Source organism: Anopheles arabiensis, chromosome X (genome assembly GCF_016920715.1).
Source record: "Anopheles arabiensis isolate DONGOLA chromosome X, AaraD3, whole genome shotgun sequence".
NCBI classification, from domain to species: domain Eukaryota; kingdom Metazoa; phylum Arthropoda; class Insecta; order Diptera; family Culicidae; genus Anopheles; species Anopheles arabiensis.
The window spans coordinates 5,216,903-5,234,510 of NC_053519.1; the positions used below are offsets into that span (position 1 = coordinate 5,216,903).

The 17,608-nt window shown below is 53.7% G+C and overlaps 1 protein-coding gene across 1 annotated transcript; it reads left to right on the forward strand.

Annotated features, from left to right (window-relative positions):
- Nucleotides 1-321: 321 nt before the first annotated feature.
- Nucleotides 322-17,327, forward strand: LOC120906066 (neurogenic protein mastermind). Its single transcript, XM_040317480.1, has 6 exons — nucleotides 322-568; nucleotides 3,078-3,588; nucleotides 3,802-4,095; nucleotides 5,607-5,735; nucleotides 10,236-12,537; nucleotides 12,585-17,327. The coding sequence occupies exons 2-6, from the start codon at nucleotides 3,130-3,132 to the stop codon at nucleotides 15,968-15,970; spliced, it is 6,570 nt and encodes a 2,189-aa protein (XP_040173414.1). The 5' UTR covers nucleotides 322-568; nucleotides 3,078-3,129; the 3' UTR covers nucleotides 15,971-17,327.
- Nucleotides 17,328-17,608: the final 281 nt, after the last annotated feature.

Below are 17,608 nucleotides of genomic sequence, written 5' to 3' on the forward strand. Positions count from 1 at the left end.
TTCTCCTAGCCTTCTCCTACGCTCTTACGCTCTCGCTCGTTCTTCCCACCATCAGCAACAAGTTCGTGATCAAGTGGGGTTGCAGGTTTCGGGGCAGGATCGGGTGCGTCACTCCCCTACTCGAATCGAATCGGTGGGCCACTCTCTCTTCGGCTTGTTCGGGCCGAACTGCTCGAATTGTCTCCAGAGGGCCACTCACTCACTCGATCGTGTCGTGTACGATTCGCCGCAGCAGTGGTGGTGGTGAGCGATCGCAGACCATCCGTGTATTGGTGGGCGCGCTGCGGTAAATCAGAAAGATGAGAACTTAGTACATTTTGCAGCCGCGCGAGCTTTTAGTTCCACTGCACGGCAAGGTGCGAGCGGACCACCACGCCGCCACAGTGCACGGGCTGTATTTTGTTTTTCGTTTTTTTTTGTTTTTCTGTTGTTGTTGGTTTGGTTGCTTGCGGCAAACCGGCCGCCCGGAGTGAGTTGCACACTGCAGCCTTTACCCCCGAAAAGGGGGGGATTTGCGGTGCCCCAAGCATTTCGCAGGCGCTGCGCAGCACCTGCAGTTCAGTGCACGGTAGGCGACGAACCCGCTTGTGCGTGTGCTCAAGAGCGGACGCGCGCAATCGGTTTAGTTTGAGCGTGTCCTGTTATAAAGATAAAAAGTAAAGAATTTATTATTTTAGTGTGTGTGTTGAGTGTGAACACAACCAAAAAAATAATAATAATCAAAACCCCTTGTGACTAATGTGATCAGCAGTCTTAATCGGGTCTTAAAAAGGTTAACGAATGACTTAAGAGAAGTCGGAGCAGTGCTTCCCTGACTCCCGTTCGTGTACGAGAGACCTTCCAGGCACGTCTTGTCGGGCTTCTGACCGTCGTTTGTGGGAAGAGGAGAAGAAAATCAAGCTCTTTTCTTGTGTCTTGTGTCTTGTGTCTGTGTGTGTGTGTGTGTGTGTGTGTATCTGTGCGGTGTGAGTCAGTTTCTTAGGGCCAAACTCCTCCTCCACTGTGCGCGTTTGTTGTGGCTCGAGAGTGCTCGGGCCTCACACCTTTGCCCGGGCCAACAGCACCTGCTATGTGGATGAGCTGTGTGTGACACGCTGTTTATGGCGCTGGCTGTGTGTGGAAAAAAAAAAGCGTAAAGCCCGCAAAAGGGGAATCTGGAAAGAAAGAGGAATAAACAGAGCAACAACAAAAAACACACACACGCATACACCCGAGCAAAACGGGAACGGAGAAGCAAACAGAAAGAAGAAAGATCAGCTCCCCGCGAGCAGCACTCCTGCGCGCGGAGCTGGCGAGCTTGGCGAGAGGGCAGCACCGTCAACAACCGTCTCGAGCTACCTCTCCCTGTGCACACGTTGTTTTAAAAAGGGTGCTTTTCTGCCTACCTTTGGAGAGGTCTGTAGTTCTCTGCGTCTATGTGTGTGTGTGTGTGTTTGAGTTTGTTTGCCTTACACAAACGTCCCGTGGCGTGCCCCGTTTTGGAAGGAAACATAAGCGTAAGATAAAAAAAGAGCTGTGTATCCAAACAACCAACGACCCAGAACGTTGGATGTGGTGGTGCAGCAGCAGCAGCAGCATCTCGCAGCTTCCCACCGTGACTCACACTCCCGTCCCCCTCTTTTCTGATTGTGATATGCAATTATAGAGGGCGCGCATTAGGACTTTATCTCGCGAGCACGTGTGTATGGTGGTACCCTTTTCCCTCTACGTATGTGTGTGTGTGTAAATGTGAAGGTACAGTGCTGTTGTTGGTCGCAGAAATTGGGGTCATACGTGGTGTTTTCACCCCTTCCCTTTTTGCGCCACCCCAAAAGAAGGTGTGTGCGGGAGGCTGAAATGAATGTCTGGCTTAACAGCGCCCCCTTCACCGTAGCTCCGAGCTGTGGCAGCACGATCGCTCGCTCGCTCGCTCGCTCACCGTCATCCATCAACCACAACGTCAGCTCAAACCGTCGGCGCTCACAGCTCCGCAGCGCCGCCGCACTCCGCGCGCTCACCCAACAACCAACGACGAGTGGGGCGTGCAGATTTTTTGCGTTATTTTTTTTTTTTGCATGCTACGCCATTTAAATGGACGCCCCACCCCCCTCATCTCAATCGACCAGCAGCAATCAACCGTCAGAAACTCGTTCGAAATGGGATAGGCCACACAAGCGAACGGGTGTGTGTGTGTGTGTGTTAACTAACGAACAGCAAAACTTGGTTTAAAATGCGTTAATTGTTAATTGATTTCTGGCGCTGGGCGGGAGGAGGCCGATAAATGCTCCACACTACCCTTCCCTAATGAGGGAAGAGATGCCAGGACCGGTAAAACATGCTCTCTACTCGAGCACTGGCTACTAAAAGAGCCGATTGCCAGCCGAGATAAGCGCACCACGGTAAACCTGGGAGCAGCGGCACCGAAAGGGCGTCTTGCATCTTTTTTTTTCGCCCCACCGGATTCGTTTATAATCCAAAACGCCCGATCTGGATGTGTGGTAATGAGCGGCAAGCATCTTCACCTTGGTGGAGCGGGTTTTTATTAACATTATTATTATTTGTTGCGTGCTTACGCGGCAAACGCAGATAATTGCCACGTGAAGTGTGTGTACCCTTTTTCCCCACCCTCCGTAGATGGCAGTGCAATGCGATAATTTCTGATTTTTATATTACTCCGCTCGCCGGGTTCAATATTCATCGAGAGAAAATAAATTGCGTAGCTTAAGTCCTTGTATGGTGGCAAGCAAAAACGAAAAACTCGCATGTCGGGAGCGTAAGCGACGAACCCCCTGCCCCTCCCTTTAGTGCGGAATTTTGCAATGTCGGTGGCGTTTCGGGCTGCTATGGCTGGAATTTCCGATCCGGTGCTGATTCATGACTCACGTTTCGTTCGCATTGCAACCTTCACTGGACACAGAAGAGCACACGGATAAGGTGTGTTGGCGAAGCACCCCCGACAAGGGGACCACAAAAACCTTTAGGGACACGAGTGAAAGCCCAACCGATTTGGACCGTCCTTTTTTTTAAAGTGCTCACCTTGGCGATTAGTCACGTTACTTATCTTCCATTCTGTGTGTGTGTGTGTGTCTGCATTTTAGCCGTGTAAATGTGTGTATAAGCAGTGAAAAGTAGAGTGAAGCATTACAGACAATGATCAAGTTCCGGTACAAGCGCAAGGATCCGGTCCCGGCGGCGACCGCCAAAAAGGTTGACGATGCGGCGGACTCTCGCGCCTCTACGCACGGTTCGCAGCAGGCAGCGACGGGCAGCCCCAGCGTACAGCAGCCCCAGCCGGTCCACTACAGCAGCAGCAGCAGCAGCAGCAGTGCCACGTTACCGAAGGACCATCGGAGCCCCTCGGCCACCGTTTGCTTGAGCGGCGACGCTCAGCAGCATCCCGACCGGCGGGATGGCAATGATGAGCCGGGGCGGTTTAATGGCCATCCGGGTGGCTGGGGCAGCTACCAGCAGCAGCAGCAGCAGCAGCAGCAACAACAGGCGATCCAGTACCATCAGGAGCTGCTGCAGCGCGTCAAGCTGGAGAACGAGCTGCATCAGCTGCAGCAACAGCAGCGCTACGAGTATCTCTCCTGCATCGATGCGGTCGTTGTGAGTTTCAGCTGTGACACACTGTAGACTGAACCGCTGTTTTCCCCGCCATTTTGGTGCGGTTGCGGTTTTTGCTTGCTTTTATAATTTCGTCTTAATTTTTGGCACAAAACGAAACAAATTGACTTTGGGTTAGGTGGTGCTGTAGCCTCGTGCACTAAAATTAATTCTCCTTCTTTTTGTTCTTTTCTCTTCCCCTTTTTTGCCTCCCAGGAATTGTTCTCCCAGCTGCAGACCAGCTCGGAACCGGCCCTATGCCCGGAACCGCTGCGCCGTGCGCTGGCGAGCGGACCGCTCGCCGGCCGCCGGTTCCCCCTCGGCTGTCTGGGCGATGCGGCGGAATGCTTCGAGCTGCTGCTGCACCGGGTACACCAGCATCTGTCCCCGGTCGACAGCGATAGCTGCGAGGCGGCCCAGTGCGTCGCCCACCAGCGGTTCGCGATGCGCGTCGTCGAGCAGAGCGTGTGCGAGTGCGGTGCCAACTCGGAAAAGCTACCCTTCACGCAGGTACGTGTGTGTGTGTGTGCTGTTGTTGTGAATTTTGTTGCTGCAATTTGCCTCGTTCCCGGCCGGCATGTGTGTGTCGGGGCTTTTCGCTGCGTTAGCGGTTTTAAAAGTAAAACGCACCAACGTGCGGCAGGGTTGTTTTTAGCACACAACGAATCACGCCCGTTGCAGTGAAATTCTATCCCCCTCCCTGACCGCATGGTTTTGCAAAACATGTGTTATGGAAGCGTTTTTTTGCAGTTAATTTTATATAACAGGCACAGAACGGTTTAAAGTAGCTTTTTGTTCAATTTTCTGACTCGTTTCAAAATTTTCTTATAAGAAAACTACAATCGTGTTTTTAACTGACACACGCCATACGATTCCTATTGGCTGAATCTGTTGAAATCACAAAATTCGGATTATGTTTTAAACGGCCCGACAATCGTTTTCTATTTTCATTTCTTGGGCTTTGTAACATTTACTGGTGGTTGTAAAGAAAAAACAAATCCAAAACTATATGTTTACGGCTCAATCAGGGAACAGAAAAACAAACAAAACGTGCGAGCAGGAACACTTTTACCACCGGCATTGGGTGTTCTACAGGATCTCATCGCATTCCGCTGCCACACTCAATCAGCACATCAATAATTCATAAAGCAATAAAACAAAAGCCCATTTTTTGCCTATAAACTCTACACACACACACACATTCACATACACAAAACACTGGTCCGCACATAAAACCGCCCTCCGGGCGGGGTGCATACATTAAAACACACACCCGAGACACCACCAACCGCCGAATGGAAGAATTTTGAATTGCGAACAGAATTCTCATAAACTATCTTCCCCGTACCCTGCGCATCGCAGCGCGAAGGGGTGGGTTTGGGGCTGGAAAAACTTCTCTGATTTCTTTCCATGCCCCTTCCCCTTCCGCTTCTTACTCCCTCCTCCCCATCCGCGCCGGCCGACAGGTTTGCCGGCGGGAAGCGATAAAACAGACCAGTTTAGAACCGAGCGCGCGCGCGCGCGCGCGCAGCATAACTTTTGAAGCCGTTTGAAACTATTTTACACCCTCCCCCCCCCTCCCCCCTGCCTGGCACGATTTGCTAACGGGAATCGCACCACCGGTGAACTCGTTTTTAATTAATGCAACTAATGCGAAATCCAGCCGCCACACCACCATCCGTTGCCGCGGCCTAATCCGCGGCGCTCCGTCCGTTTCTTCGAGCGTTTACGACCGTGAAGAAGCGTTCTGAATACGAAACTAGACCGGGGATGGTAATTTTGTGTGTGCTGATTTGAAGCAGAAGAACACCAGCGTTTCTCCACCTTCATCAGGCGCGCTGTAAACCACTCATGCCGAAGCAAAGTTAAAAATATATTGCCTTACAATGTCATTATCGCGGGCCTTCTCTTTTGCCTTCTATTCAGAATCCAATCGTTAATGCCCCACGCGTGTGTGTGTGTGTGTTTTTTCTTCTTTCTTACCCTTCCACTCCACGTTTGTTTTTTTTTTTTTATTGCAGATGGTACACTACGTGTCGGCGTCGGCACTCACGTCCCAGAACTCGCTGTCGATTCAGCACCAGCAAAACATCACCTTCGGCCAGCTGCTGCGGAACGCGGGCAACATGGGTGACATACGCGACTGTCCGGTAAGTTCGGGTTATATGCTTCCGTTGCTGCATGCAGAAATAAGTCTGCTTAATCATGGCAAGGTTGGCTTTTTATTGCGCTCCGAGCGCCCCGTAGCAGTGGCTCACTCGGCGGCGTAATCGGTAAATGCGCCCGCCCGCGCATTACAACAGCACGCGTCGTCGCGGGTGCGTTTCTCGATTTGGAGCGCGCGCGCGCGCCGTAAAAAAAACTATCTAGAAAACTTTTTCCATCCGTTTGGCTACAAAAAGAGAGCCACGTAGGAGTGTTAAACGGTTTCTAAAAAGATAAAAATTACTTCAAATTAGCTTTTAAGTGTACAAACTAACCTACGCTTGGGTGCAATTTAAATGACTGTAAAAATCATATAAGAACAGAGCAGTCTCCTACTGCAGCTTGTGCGCAGGTAAGAGATAGAGATATGTCTGCAGGAAAAAAAAATGAGTAATGTGTAGCGACGACGAGGCCACCGCCGCACGACGCGGGGAGGAGACAGTCGTTTGGTGTTTTCATTTGTAGAAAATAATGTGCACTGCTAATGCTCTGTAGCGCCCGCGCGCGCGCTTATATACGTGTGGGGGCTGCTGCTGTCTCTTTGTGCAATGTTGTTATGTCTCCGCTTTCAATGTCAGCAATAATGTAAAGAGAAATGAAAGGTCACTTCTCGCTCTCTTGCCCCTCCGGTTCTTCAAAACCTTGTCCCCACCACTGCCATTTTTTTTTTTTTAAGTGCTTCTTCAAAAGCAATCTTCTGAAGCATTGAACATTGGCATCCGAAAGGAACGGTGAGGATGCCGAACGATCGCACGCACGCGGTTCGTACCGAACAGAAAGTAGCAAAAATCCGTGTACAGCACGCGGTAGGTGTGTCACGAGTGTGGTGTGAGTAATGGAGATAATTCGCGCAGGCGAAGGAAAGCCAGAAGCTGCTACTGAGCCGATCACGGCCATGAACATTCGATAGCTTTGCTGGCGCACCAGCAACAGCAACTTCACGCGTGTGCGGTTCTTTGTTTGATGGCAGGCGCCAGTACGCGTGTGTCAATGTCGCCGCGCATAACAAGACAGATTCCCCCCCCCCCCTACTCCCCCAGAAGTTAGAACCCAGATTTTCCCGCTCTCCGCAGCATTCCGGTAGAGTCAGATCACCATTGTTTAGGCTGCAAATGATCGCGCAACATGGCCATAATGTCGGCCGATATGCAAATCCAAGCACAATTGTACTGCTTGCCTCTTTCGCTTGTTTGCATCCCTTCGGTACCTTCTCCCTGCTGCTCTAGCGCACATTATATCTACGCGTGTTTCTATGTGAGTGTCTACCTCGTAAATCATAACAATTAATCCTGCAAGCTAGCGCACACTCCACAGAGAAGGGCAGAGTTGGCCACTCCAACCACTTCGCTCAATGAACGGTTTTGATCGAGTAAGCGCGAGAGAGCGCGAAAGAACTCTAGTGCTTCCCCCCCCCCCGCGGTCCAAGGTTAACCAGATCGTCGTGTCCACACCAGGTGGCGCGCATTAGGTGCCCGCGCCTGCATTAGAGCCACCGGAAAGTGCACGCAATTGCTGTGTGCGCACACATTGCTGCTGGCGGAGGGCTTTGTTTGCGCTGCCAGACGAGACCTGCGGTACCACACGGTGCGGTATTTGTTGTATGAAAAAAAAAAAACACACACACACAAATATCTTTGCTTTTAACTTTTCTCTTCGATGAAGGTCTTTACAAGCCGTATTGGAATTGCAATTATTGATTTATGTGCGTCGATCTGTGTTGCGATCCGACGCATAAGAGAGAGAGAGAGAGAGACGCGGTGGCTTTGTGTACTGTGTGTCACTGGGTACAGCGGGTTTTTTTTCTGCCACCATCCAGCGAAGCTGTAGCGATGTTTTTTTCTTTTTTTGTAATACAAAAAGCCCAACTCTAGAGATCATTCTTTTTAGAGTAAGAAAGAGTTTGCTTTGCAGACACGGTTGAAGGTTGCTCGCAATGCCCACAGTGCGATATGAAGGTTTAATTGTTGCGGTAGCAAAGATCGAATGTGTACGCTTTTTAATGAGGCGATCGATCAGACCGTCCCGTGGTACAGCTGTCAAAGGCATGACTTCACCAAATGCCTATCATGCGCATGGGTGTGTTCATATCTCGGACGGAACTTTGCTGCTTTTAACCTCAGAGACTTTTTAGTTAGCTGGTCCCGCTTCTATATGTAATGACGTAATCGTACCAAGGGTTTTGCAGAAGCACAAAACTATAAAGCAACCTATAGTGAATTGCCCTAAAATGGTTATTGTTGTATTGTACAGATTCTAGAATATTATTTGGAAATTTTTTAGACATAACTATTAAATTTTAAACGCTAATTAGCGATGGAGTGTCAGTTTCAGATTGAGAATCGGACGTTTTTGTGTTGAATGTACTGGAAATAACTGGAAACAATGCTAGACTACATTCAGATGCTAAGCCTAGACCATTTCAGTCTGCAAAAATGCCAACAAACTCCAATTCGTCACAGGCTCGTTAAAGTTAACTCATGTATCTTTTTTACACCATTGAACATGCGTGTGTGTGTATATATGTTTATCTCCCTATACAAAACGAAGTAAGAGGTGACGCTCACGTTACGCTCACGTTACGCTCATAGGTGACACGATTGCTCACTATAGGATCTTCCTGTACGAAAAAGTTACTCACTATAGAACGGTTTTGCTAACCAACTATGGGTGCTTGGATGATTTTTATTTCTTTGCGGTGTTTCCATTCTCCGAGGCAACAAGCAATGGTAGAGTGATTAAATCATTGAGGCATTCAAATCAAAAGACATCATTGTTTTCTTCTACACACATGTTGAAAGTGTATCAATAATTATCAAATTATTCCCAATGATTCTAAATAATTCTGTGGTAGAGATTCTACCTCGCTCCATCCGTTTTATCATGCGTAGCAGTGTTTTATTGTGTAGTTCAAAACGTTTCAATAAAAAGACTTGCTTCGAACTATCATGTACTTGCTTCCTGTACCGTCATTCAAATGCAGTCAAATGCTTGCTTGAAAGGATTAACAATTGTAATTTTTCATTGTACATTAACCCAAAAATGCTGGGTACCATGCAAAATAGTGAAACCATCTGAGCTGCATAACTAGGACTAAGTGAACAACTTTAAAACATGCATATAACGGGTTTATATTTCCCACGGAATAATATACAATAATAATATACACAGAATAAGGACATTCCTGGGCCATGGGTTTTTTTTTATATGAGCACATAATGAAGCAACAAAGTTGAATGAAGTTAGTTTAATTGATTTTATTTGCATTTAGCACTCCTGGATATCCATGGCTGCTTGGTACACAAAAAGTCATGCAGAAGATAGGGCACGGGTCAATAATAAGCCGTGACAGTGAGCCCTGTGGATGGATGACCCATATGTCATATGAACATGTCATGACATTTAATAGAAGTTCAGCATGACTATTCCATAAGTTCAGCATGACTAAATTAAATTTTCGTATGTCCTATATGGTTGTAAAAATGGTCAATGATAGCGGAACAGTCAAACATCTTCTTCTTTACCACAACAACCGTTGTCGGCCAAGGCCTGCCTGCGCCACATCGGGGCTTGGTTTTTAGTGACTTTCTGATAGCCTATAGCAGGATAATAGTCAGTCATATTGGAACTTGAAACCACGATGGGCATGTTGTTAAGTCGTACGAGTTGACGACTGTACTACAAGTCCAGCCGATAGTCAAACATATTGGAAAAGAAAGTGGGCCACGATTGCTAATGTAATGGAAACACTAACATTTGTAAATAAAACATTTAAATAAGTAAATAAGACAAAACTGTGGAAGGGCTATAAACCGGGATAAGAATTGGATGGAAACCTGTACCAAGATAGCAACACGGTCATAAAAAGTATCAGTAAAAAGACATCAAAAGAGAGCAGGAATGCTTATCTACATGTTTGCATGAAAACATTTAAATATGCCCTGCAGTCAGTATACACGTCTTAAGTTCTGTTGCGAAACCTGCAACCGGGCCAAATTAACTAGTACATTGAAAATTGAATAACAACATTTCGGTAAACTTGGTTAATGGTTAAAATGTTCTACTTCGGTTTTTGGCTGGGATTAGAACACACAACCAGTTGTATAACAGACTTGGCGCTTACCACACCACTGCAGGGCGATCGCTATGCCTACGCAGTTCAAAAGCTTAGAGGTTTATGCCGAGCCGTATTGCTATTCATTAAGCGCATAACTAGCCGACGCATGAAACGATTCTTGACAGGTAGAGCAATTACAGTTTGTCCAAACAACCGCCAACTCGTTGTACTTTATGAGAATCGCACTAGAAACACGTCGATGTGCATGTAAAAAAAAAAAAACACACTAGAGCACGGTTTAGTGTGGTGGCACCCACGCGGCAAAGCTGCATATATCACACCCTAACACCCTCGTTTTGCTCATGCTCATGTCTTCCCGTTCTCGTTGCAGAGTGCGTGCGGCGCCAAGATCGGCATCCGGCGGGCGCTGCTAAACCGGCCGGACGTCGTGTCGATCGGTGTCGTGTGGGACTCGGAGCGGCCGCCCGCCGACCAGGTGCACGCGGTGCTGAAAGCGATCGGCACCACCCTGCGGCTGTGCGACGTGTTCCAGCAGGTGTCCGATCACCGGTGGGCCCAAACCGTCCACCACGAGCTGGTGGGCGTCGTGTCGTACTACGGCAAGCACTACACCACCTTCTTCTTTCACACGAAGCTGCGCGTCTGGGTGTACTTTGACGACGCGAACGTGAAGGAGGTCGGCCCGAGCTGGGAGGGCGTCGTCGAGAAGTGTTCCCGGGGTCGCTACCAACCGCTGCTGCTGCTGTACGCACTGCCCCAGCCCCAGCAACTGCAGCAGCAGCAGCAGCAGCAGCAGCAGCAGCTCCAGCAGCAGCTGCAGCAACATCAGCAGGAGCTGACGACCCTCGCCCAGCATCGCAGGGCCGTTACGCCGAGCCCGGAGAAAGCGTCGATGGGCTCGAATGTCCGGCGTGCCATCACACCCACCCCGAACCGGGCCCTGCCGATCTGCGACTACCAGAATCTGACCGTCATACAGAGCAAAATATTCGCGTCGGCGAACGGCAGCAGCACGAGCGGCGGCCCGGGCAACGCGGCGGCCGGCGAGGACGGCGAAGGGAAGGAGCACTACATCAGCCGGAAGGCGGTGCAGAACGTGCTGAACGCGCAGTACCAGAACCTGTCCGTGATACAGGACAAAATCTTCCCATCGGCCCACGACCTTCAGCAGCAGCAGCAGCAGCAGCAACAGTTGCGAGTGTTGGCAAACGGTCCCACCAAGCAGCAGCAGCAGCAGCAACAGTTGGGGTACAATGGCGTCCCGCCAAACTCGGTGGGAATGCCGAACGTGTCACCTTCCTCCTCCAGCGGTACGGCCTCCTCGCCCGACGGCCTCTCCATGCCGGACCATCTGAATCAGCCGCGGCGGCGCGATTCGGGCAACTGGAGCGGCGACCGCAACTCGGCCTCCTCCTCGTCCTCCACCACGCTGGACAATCCGTACCTGTACCTGGTCGGCAAGCGCCAGGTCGGGGGCAGCGTCCCGGCCAGCCCAACCCGTGCCAACAACTCGACCACCAGCACCGTCGGGCTCGGCACGCACGGTGCCGCCCAGTTCTACGACGCCGGCTACGACTCCTACTCCCTCTCGTCGACCGACTCCTTCCCGTCGAAGCACCAGCCGAGCGGGGGCGGCGGCACCGGTCCCAGTGCCGCCGGGCTGCTGCTGTCCGCGGCCGGTGCGGCGGTGAAGATACCGGACTCGGTCGTGCTGTCCGGCGACTGCGAGAAGCTGTGCATGGAGGCGGACCAGCTGCTGGAGAAGTCGCGCCTGCTCGAGGACGCGCACGATCTCGAGACGGCGCTGGTGCTGTGCCACGCGGCCGCCAGCAAGGCGCGGGCGGCGATGGACGCCCCCTACAGCAACCCGCACACGATGACGTTCGCGCGCATGAAGCACAACACGTGCGTGATGCGGGCCCGCTCGCTCAACCGGCGCATCCTGATCGAGAAGGGCGGGGAGATGATCAAGGAGCAGCAGCTGCAGCAACAGTTGCAGCAGCAGCAGCAGCAGCAGCAGCAGCAGCTCCACCTGCACCATCAAACGATGCAGCAGCAGCAACAGCAGCAGCAGTACCACGTGCTGACGAGCGGCGGAGCGCTCCAGCACCGGCGGCAAAACAGCAAGGAAAAGCTGCTGGCGGCGGGCGGCCACCACCACCCACATCACCATGCGCTGGCCGGCTCGACGACGGCCGGTACGACGGCGGGCGCCGGCACCAGCACCAGCAACACTGCCAGCGCGTCGCCCTCGAAAAGCATCGAAATCTACGCCACGCTGCCGAAGAAAAAGGTGACGCTGAAGCTGATCGAGGCGGAGCACGTCGAGCCGGAACCGGCCGTCGATCTGAAGGCGGCGGCGGGGGGCGGCAGCGAGCGGGAAAGCCGCAGCCTGTTTGCGCGCGTCACCTCCTCCGACAAGGACGGCAAGGAGGGGCGGGAGAAGCGCAGCCGCAGCGAGGACCGCAATAAGGCGCTCGCCGACCCGGGGCTGGTGAACGCGAAGGACACGCTGCGCAAGCACAAGGAGGAGAAGGACGCGAACGAGCGGAAGGAGAAGGAGGCCAAGTCGGGCAAGAAGCAGCACAAGATCCGGCGGAAGCTGCTGATGGGCGGGCTGATCCGGCGCAAGAACCGGTCGATGCCGGACCTCACCGAGGCGGTCGGGTCGGGCGGGCCCGGCTGCGACCCGGCCGGCAAGGGCGCCGACCTGCTGGAGGGGAAGGGCGGGGCGGGGCGGGCGGGCCGGCCGGTGGGGCGCTGCACGGCGCCTCGCTCGACGACAGTGCGGTCGGGCTGAGCGTGAGCGCGAAGGACAACGCGAACAGTGGCTACCTGTCCGAGGGCCACTTCGACTACCATCCGATCTCGAACACGAACCCGAACCTGGAGCGCAGCAAGCTGATGCGCAAGAGCTTCCACGGCAGCGGGCGGTCGCTGTCCGTGCCGAAGGTGCCGCCGCCACCGCCCGTACGCATCGGGTCGGCCCTGAGCGCCGTCTCGAGTGGTACGGCAGGGGCGTCGCAGCACCAGCAGCAGCAGCACCAGCAGCAGCAGCAGCATCAACCGAACGGAGCTCCGTACGGTTCCTCCTCCTCCGCCTCCTCCTCGCCCTCGATGCTGCAGATGCAGAAGCTGCCGCTGAACGGGGTCAACCTGCGGCACCTCGAGTACGTCACGGAGGCGGCAGCGGCCGCCCATCCACCGTCCGGCATCAAGCCCTTCCACGAGGCGAACGTCTCGAACCTCTCCACGATGAGCTCGAACACGAGCATGAGCGAGGACTCGTGCCAAACCATCATCACCACCTGTGCGGTCGTGCACCAGGAGCAGTCGCCGGCGAAGCCGCAGGACCTGCCGCCACCGCCGCCCACGGAGGAGGTCGACTCGATCGTCCGCTACCAGCAGCAGCAGGTACCGCAGCAGCAGTTGGAGCTGCCACCGTACCCGAGCCCACCGTCGACGACGTGCCATTCGCGGCAGGCAAGCGAGGACTTCCCGCCACCGCCGCCCGCAATCGACTTCGAGCCGCTGCACGAGCAGCTGAGCGAGATCCAGAGCCTGCAGACGACCGGTGGGCAGGGCAAGCCGCCGATGATGATGATGATGATGTCGCACAGCTCCGGGCAGACGGGCATACAGAACACGACCAGCATACTGGCGCAGCTGCAGGCGAAGCAGCTCCAGCAGCAACTACAACAGCAGCAGCAGCAGCAGCAGCAGCAGCAGCAGCAGCAGCAGCAATACCAGCAACACCAAGAGCAGCTCAACCTGAACAACCCGATCAGCACTAGCGAGATACTGAACGAAACCACGCGCTCGGAGATCTGGCTGAAGGAGCTGCAGCTGAAGCAGCTCGCACTGAAGCAGCAGCAACAGTGCCGGGAGGTGTCGCCCGCTCAGCAGCAATATCAACCTCAGCAGCAGCAGCAAGGGTCGAAGCTCCCGGCCGGCCCTCCAGCGACCGGCGGAGACCAGCGCAGCGTGCGCGACCTTGCCTCACGCTTCGAGCAGATCAAGCTCTCCGTCGGGCAGCAGCTACAGTCGCAGTCAGCAACGCACCCGCCGAACGTACGCACCGGCATGAGCGGGCTGCTGCTCGCCGACCAGCAGCAGAAAGCGAACGCTCGCTCGACACCGCCACCGCCGCCACCACCGCAGCCAGCCGCAACGGACGCGCCGGACACCGTGCCCAGTGCAGACTTCTCCACCGGCAGCGGGGAGGATGTGATCGACTGCCCGCGCGACATCGGCATGGTGTACCGGATGCAGCTGCCCAAGCCCCGGTACGACATCGCCCAGAGCCAGATACAGGAGGAGATCCGCGAGGTGGAGATGCTGAACCAGGTCGTCCAGCAGACGCTCAACAATGGGGCGGCGGCTGCAGCAGCAGCCGCAGCAGCGGCGGCCAGCAAGTCGGACGTACTGCCGGCGGCCGGCCGGACCAAGAAGAAGAGCGTGTCGTTCTGCGACCAGGTCATACTGGTGGCGACGGCCGACGAGGACGAGGATGACGGGTTCATCCCGAACCCAATCCTGGAGCGGGTGCTGCGGACAGCCGGCGGAGCTGGTGGCGGCCCCACCGCAGCAGCAACAGCAGCGGCCGTCGGCGGCTGTACCGATGCTGACGTCACGCCGGGCGTACTGCTGCCCGCGGGCAATGGTGGCGAGTCGGTTGCGGCTGCCGCGGGTCTGCCGGAACGGCTGCCGACACTGTCCACCAGCATTACGTACCACCCGATCAAGGCACCGTCGCCGACCCAGCAGCTCAAGCAGCAGCCGACGCCGCCCGGCGCCCCAGTCTACTCGCTGGCGGCCGACATGCACAAGCAGAACCTGGAGATACAGCGCCAGCTGCAGCAGCAGCAGCAGCAGTACTACGGTGCGGTGAACAACAGCAGCCCCGAGCTGGAGAGCTACAAGCAGCAGCAGCAGCAGCAGCAGCAGCAGCAGCAGTACTCCTCCATCCCAGCGAACGCCACCATCTTCAAGACGCATCAGTTCAGTGCGGCTATGCCGACGACCAAGGCGACGCCCTCGCTGTACGGCGTGCCGCCCAACATGTCGCTGCAGCTTCAACAGCAGCAGCAACAACAACGACTCTACGGCAGCGACACGGGCAGCGAGCTCAGCTTTGACGGGCGCAACAGCTCCTCCTCCTCCCAGCTAACCTCACCGTACATGACCGTGCCGCATCTGCTGGGAGACGGGGGCGCTGGGAGTGGACCACCACTCGGTGGCTACCAGACCGTGTCGGCGTCGCCGACCACCATCACCACCAACTCGAGCCCGGCCTCCAACACGCTGCTGCGTCAGAACATTGTCACGCTGCTGCAGCACCAGCAGCTGGGCGGTGTGACGCCAGCGACCATGCGGCCCACTCCCCCGAACGGCCACACCCTGCCCAACGTCTACCAGAAGCCGCCGAAACCGCTCAACGCCTACCAGCAGCAGCCGACGACGACGAACACGCCCCAACAACAGCAGCACCAACTCCAGCAGCAGCTCACCAGCGCTGCCGGCTACAATGGTGGAGTCACCACTATGCCCTACACGCAGCAGCAGTCCAGCTCACCCTACCAGCGCGTCCCACTGCCGCTCGGGTACGACAACCTCTACCACGAGCAGCCCTCGATGGGGCTCATGACCCAACAGCAGCAGCAGCAGCAGCTTCTAGGTCTCGGCAGTAGTGTCGCACAGCAGCAGCAGCAGCAGCCGAAACCGGTCCAGAAGAAGGTGAGCTTCGAGCCGGGCACGAAGGGAGGCGGTCCGGACGGGTCGCCCGGTACGAACGTGTCACCTTCCCCGTCTGCCAACGGATGTCAGCCGCAGCAGCAGCAGCAGCAGCAGCAGCAGCAGCAGCAGCACTATCAACTACAGCTACAGGACGCACAACAGCAGCAGCAGCAGCAGAATGTCGTCGGTTTGCCGACGCGCGTCGTCCCGATCGCGACGACGTACGGGAACGGGAGCGCGATCGTCAAACCGTCCGCCAAGGCGGTCCAGTGCAATCTCTGCCGGAAGAAGCACTGCATCCTGCCCGCCATCTACTGCAGCGACTGCGAGACGTACCTTGCCCGCTTCCAGATGCCGGTCCGCCGGTAATAGCCCACGGCCCAGACACTTGCCTCCCGGGAGACCTGTTGGCATATAGTGCCTGTTGGAAACAAACCTGTTGGAATATAGTGCCTGTTGGAAACAATCCTGTTGGAATATAGTGCTCGAGACACTCGAGGGAACAGAACGCTCCAAAACACGCAGTTGGTTGTAAACCAATTGTTTTTTTTTTTTTTGCCGTCCGTCGGTGGCGAGAGGATTGGCTCTCTTGCTTCGCCTGTTTGTCGTGTCCGCCTGAATGTGATAACTTAGAAATGCAAAAAAAACAAAATCAAAAACAAATTGAAGCGCGGCAGCTCGGCTCTCGATGGAGTGCTGCTGTATTATTATTTTTCTTTTAATCCGGTGCTGCACTGTGCTGCTGCATTGAGCTAACCTTAAAAAAGCAATAGTGTGGCGGTACACAGACGGTGTCTCTCTCTGTGTGTGTATTGTATTATGTGGTGGGAAACACGGGGCAAAAGACCTGCGCGTCCGTTGTCCGTCCAACGCGCACCGCGTTGAGGTTATGTTTACGATTTTATTTAGCCGTTGCAAGTATCCAATTTGACACCCACGTAGAGCGCGCACAGGAGATGGGGAAGGACAGACGCTTCTTTTCCATCTCCGCTAAGCGCGCGCCGGGGGTGTTTTTTTTTAAATAATTATTTTATTTTTTAATTCTAATACACACACACACCTTAAACCGGTCAGAGCGCTGCCAGCTGTCGAACAATAACACTTAATGGGCGGCCTCTTAGTACACTTAACTCCCTACGTTTACTACTTTTAACAATCGTAGCTTAAGTACATGCGCTAGTAAGTTAGGGATAGTATTACCTTTTTTAAATTTTCCTTAGCTCCACAATAAGGGGGTGGGCAAATGGGGGAGGATGAAGCAACAGTGAACTCTTTGCCGCGGAGGTTTCTTCACAAGGGATTGTGGGATGGGCGTTCTGCGGGCGCAGCGCTCGAAAAAAAGTGGCCGAACAGGGCCGAATTGATGATCGAATCTCGCCAGCGGATTCGGTTCGGTGCCATCGTCTCGACCTCCGCACCGAAAATGCGGCTGGCTGACAACAGAAGGGAGTATTGGGGGGGCGGAAAGTTCGGAAGAGTAGTGTTCGAAAGTGGAAGAATGAAGGGTGAAAAAAACGCCTCGATTTAATAGTAATTAGCATTAGTTAAACGCTCCGTTTTTTTTTTTAATTTTAACACTTAAACACACGCGTTTAAACTTTCGCTTCCTTTCCGCAGCTTCCTCCAACACAAGGGGGGAAGGGTGGGAAAGGGAGCCGACCCCGAGAACAAATCCCGTGGGGTGGAAAATAATTTTAAATAAATGTTAATTATAAGTATTCGGCTAGCAACAGCGGTAACCAATTTCCTTCCCCGTTCTATTTCATACCCCCTCAATACATTTTCTTGTTCATATATCCCCCCCCCCATACCCTCCCTCTTGCCACCCACTCTTTTCTTCCATTTAGCAATTAAAAAAAATCGCGCGTATTATAGTAACATTCAAATTTAAAACATTCCAACAATGCTTCCAGCGCGAGCAACGTTTTTTTGTTTGTTTGTGTGTCTTTTTGTATTTTTTTTTTTTTTTTAGAAACAGCAGCCCCCTAATTCATCCCACACGTGTCT

Bases quoted from the DNA above. Each gene is read 5' to 3' on its own strand.
- LOC120906066 (XM_040317480.1), top strand. From the start codon at position 3,130: ATGATCAAGTTCCGGTACAAGCGCAAGGATCCGGTCCCGGCGGCGACC. The intron at 4,096-5,606 runs GTACGTGTGTGT...TTTTTATTGCAG, and splicing joins AAAAGCTACCCTTCACGCAG to ATGGTACACTACGTGTCGGC. The intron at 12,538-12,584 runs GCGGGCCCGGCT...GACCTGCTGGAG, and splicing joins CACCGAGGCGGTCGGGTCGG to GGGAAGGGCGGGGCGGGGCG.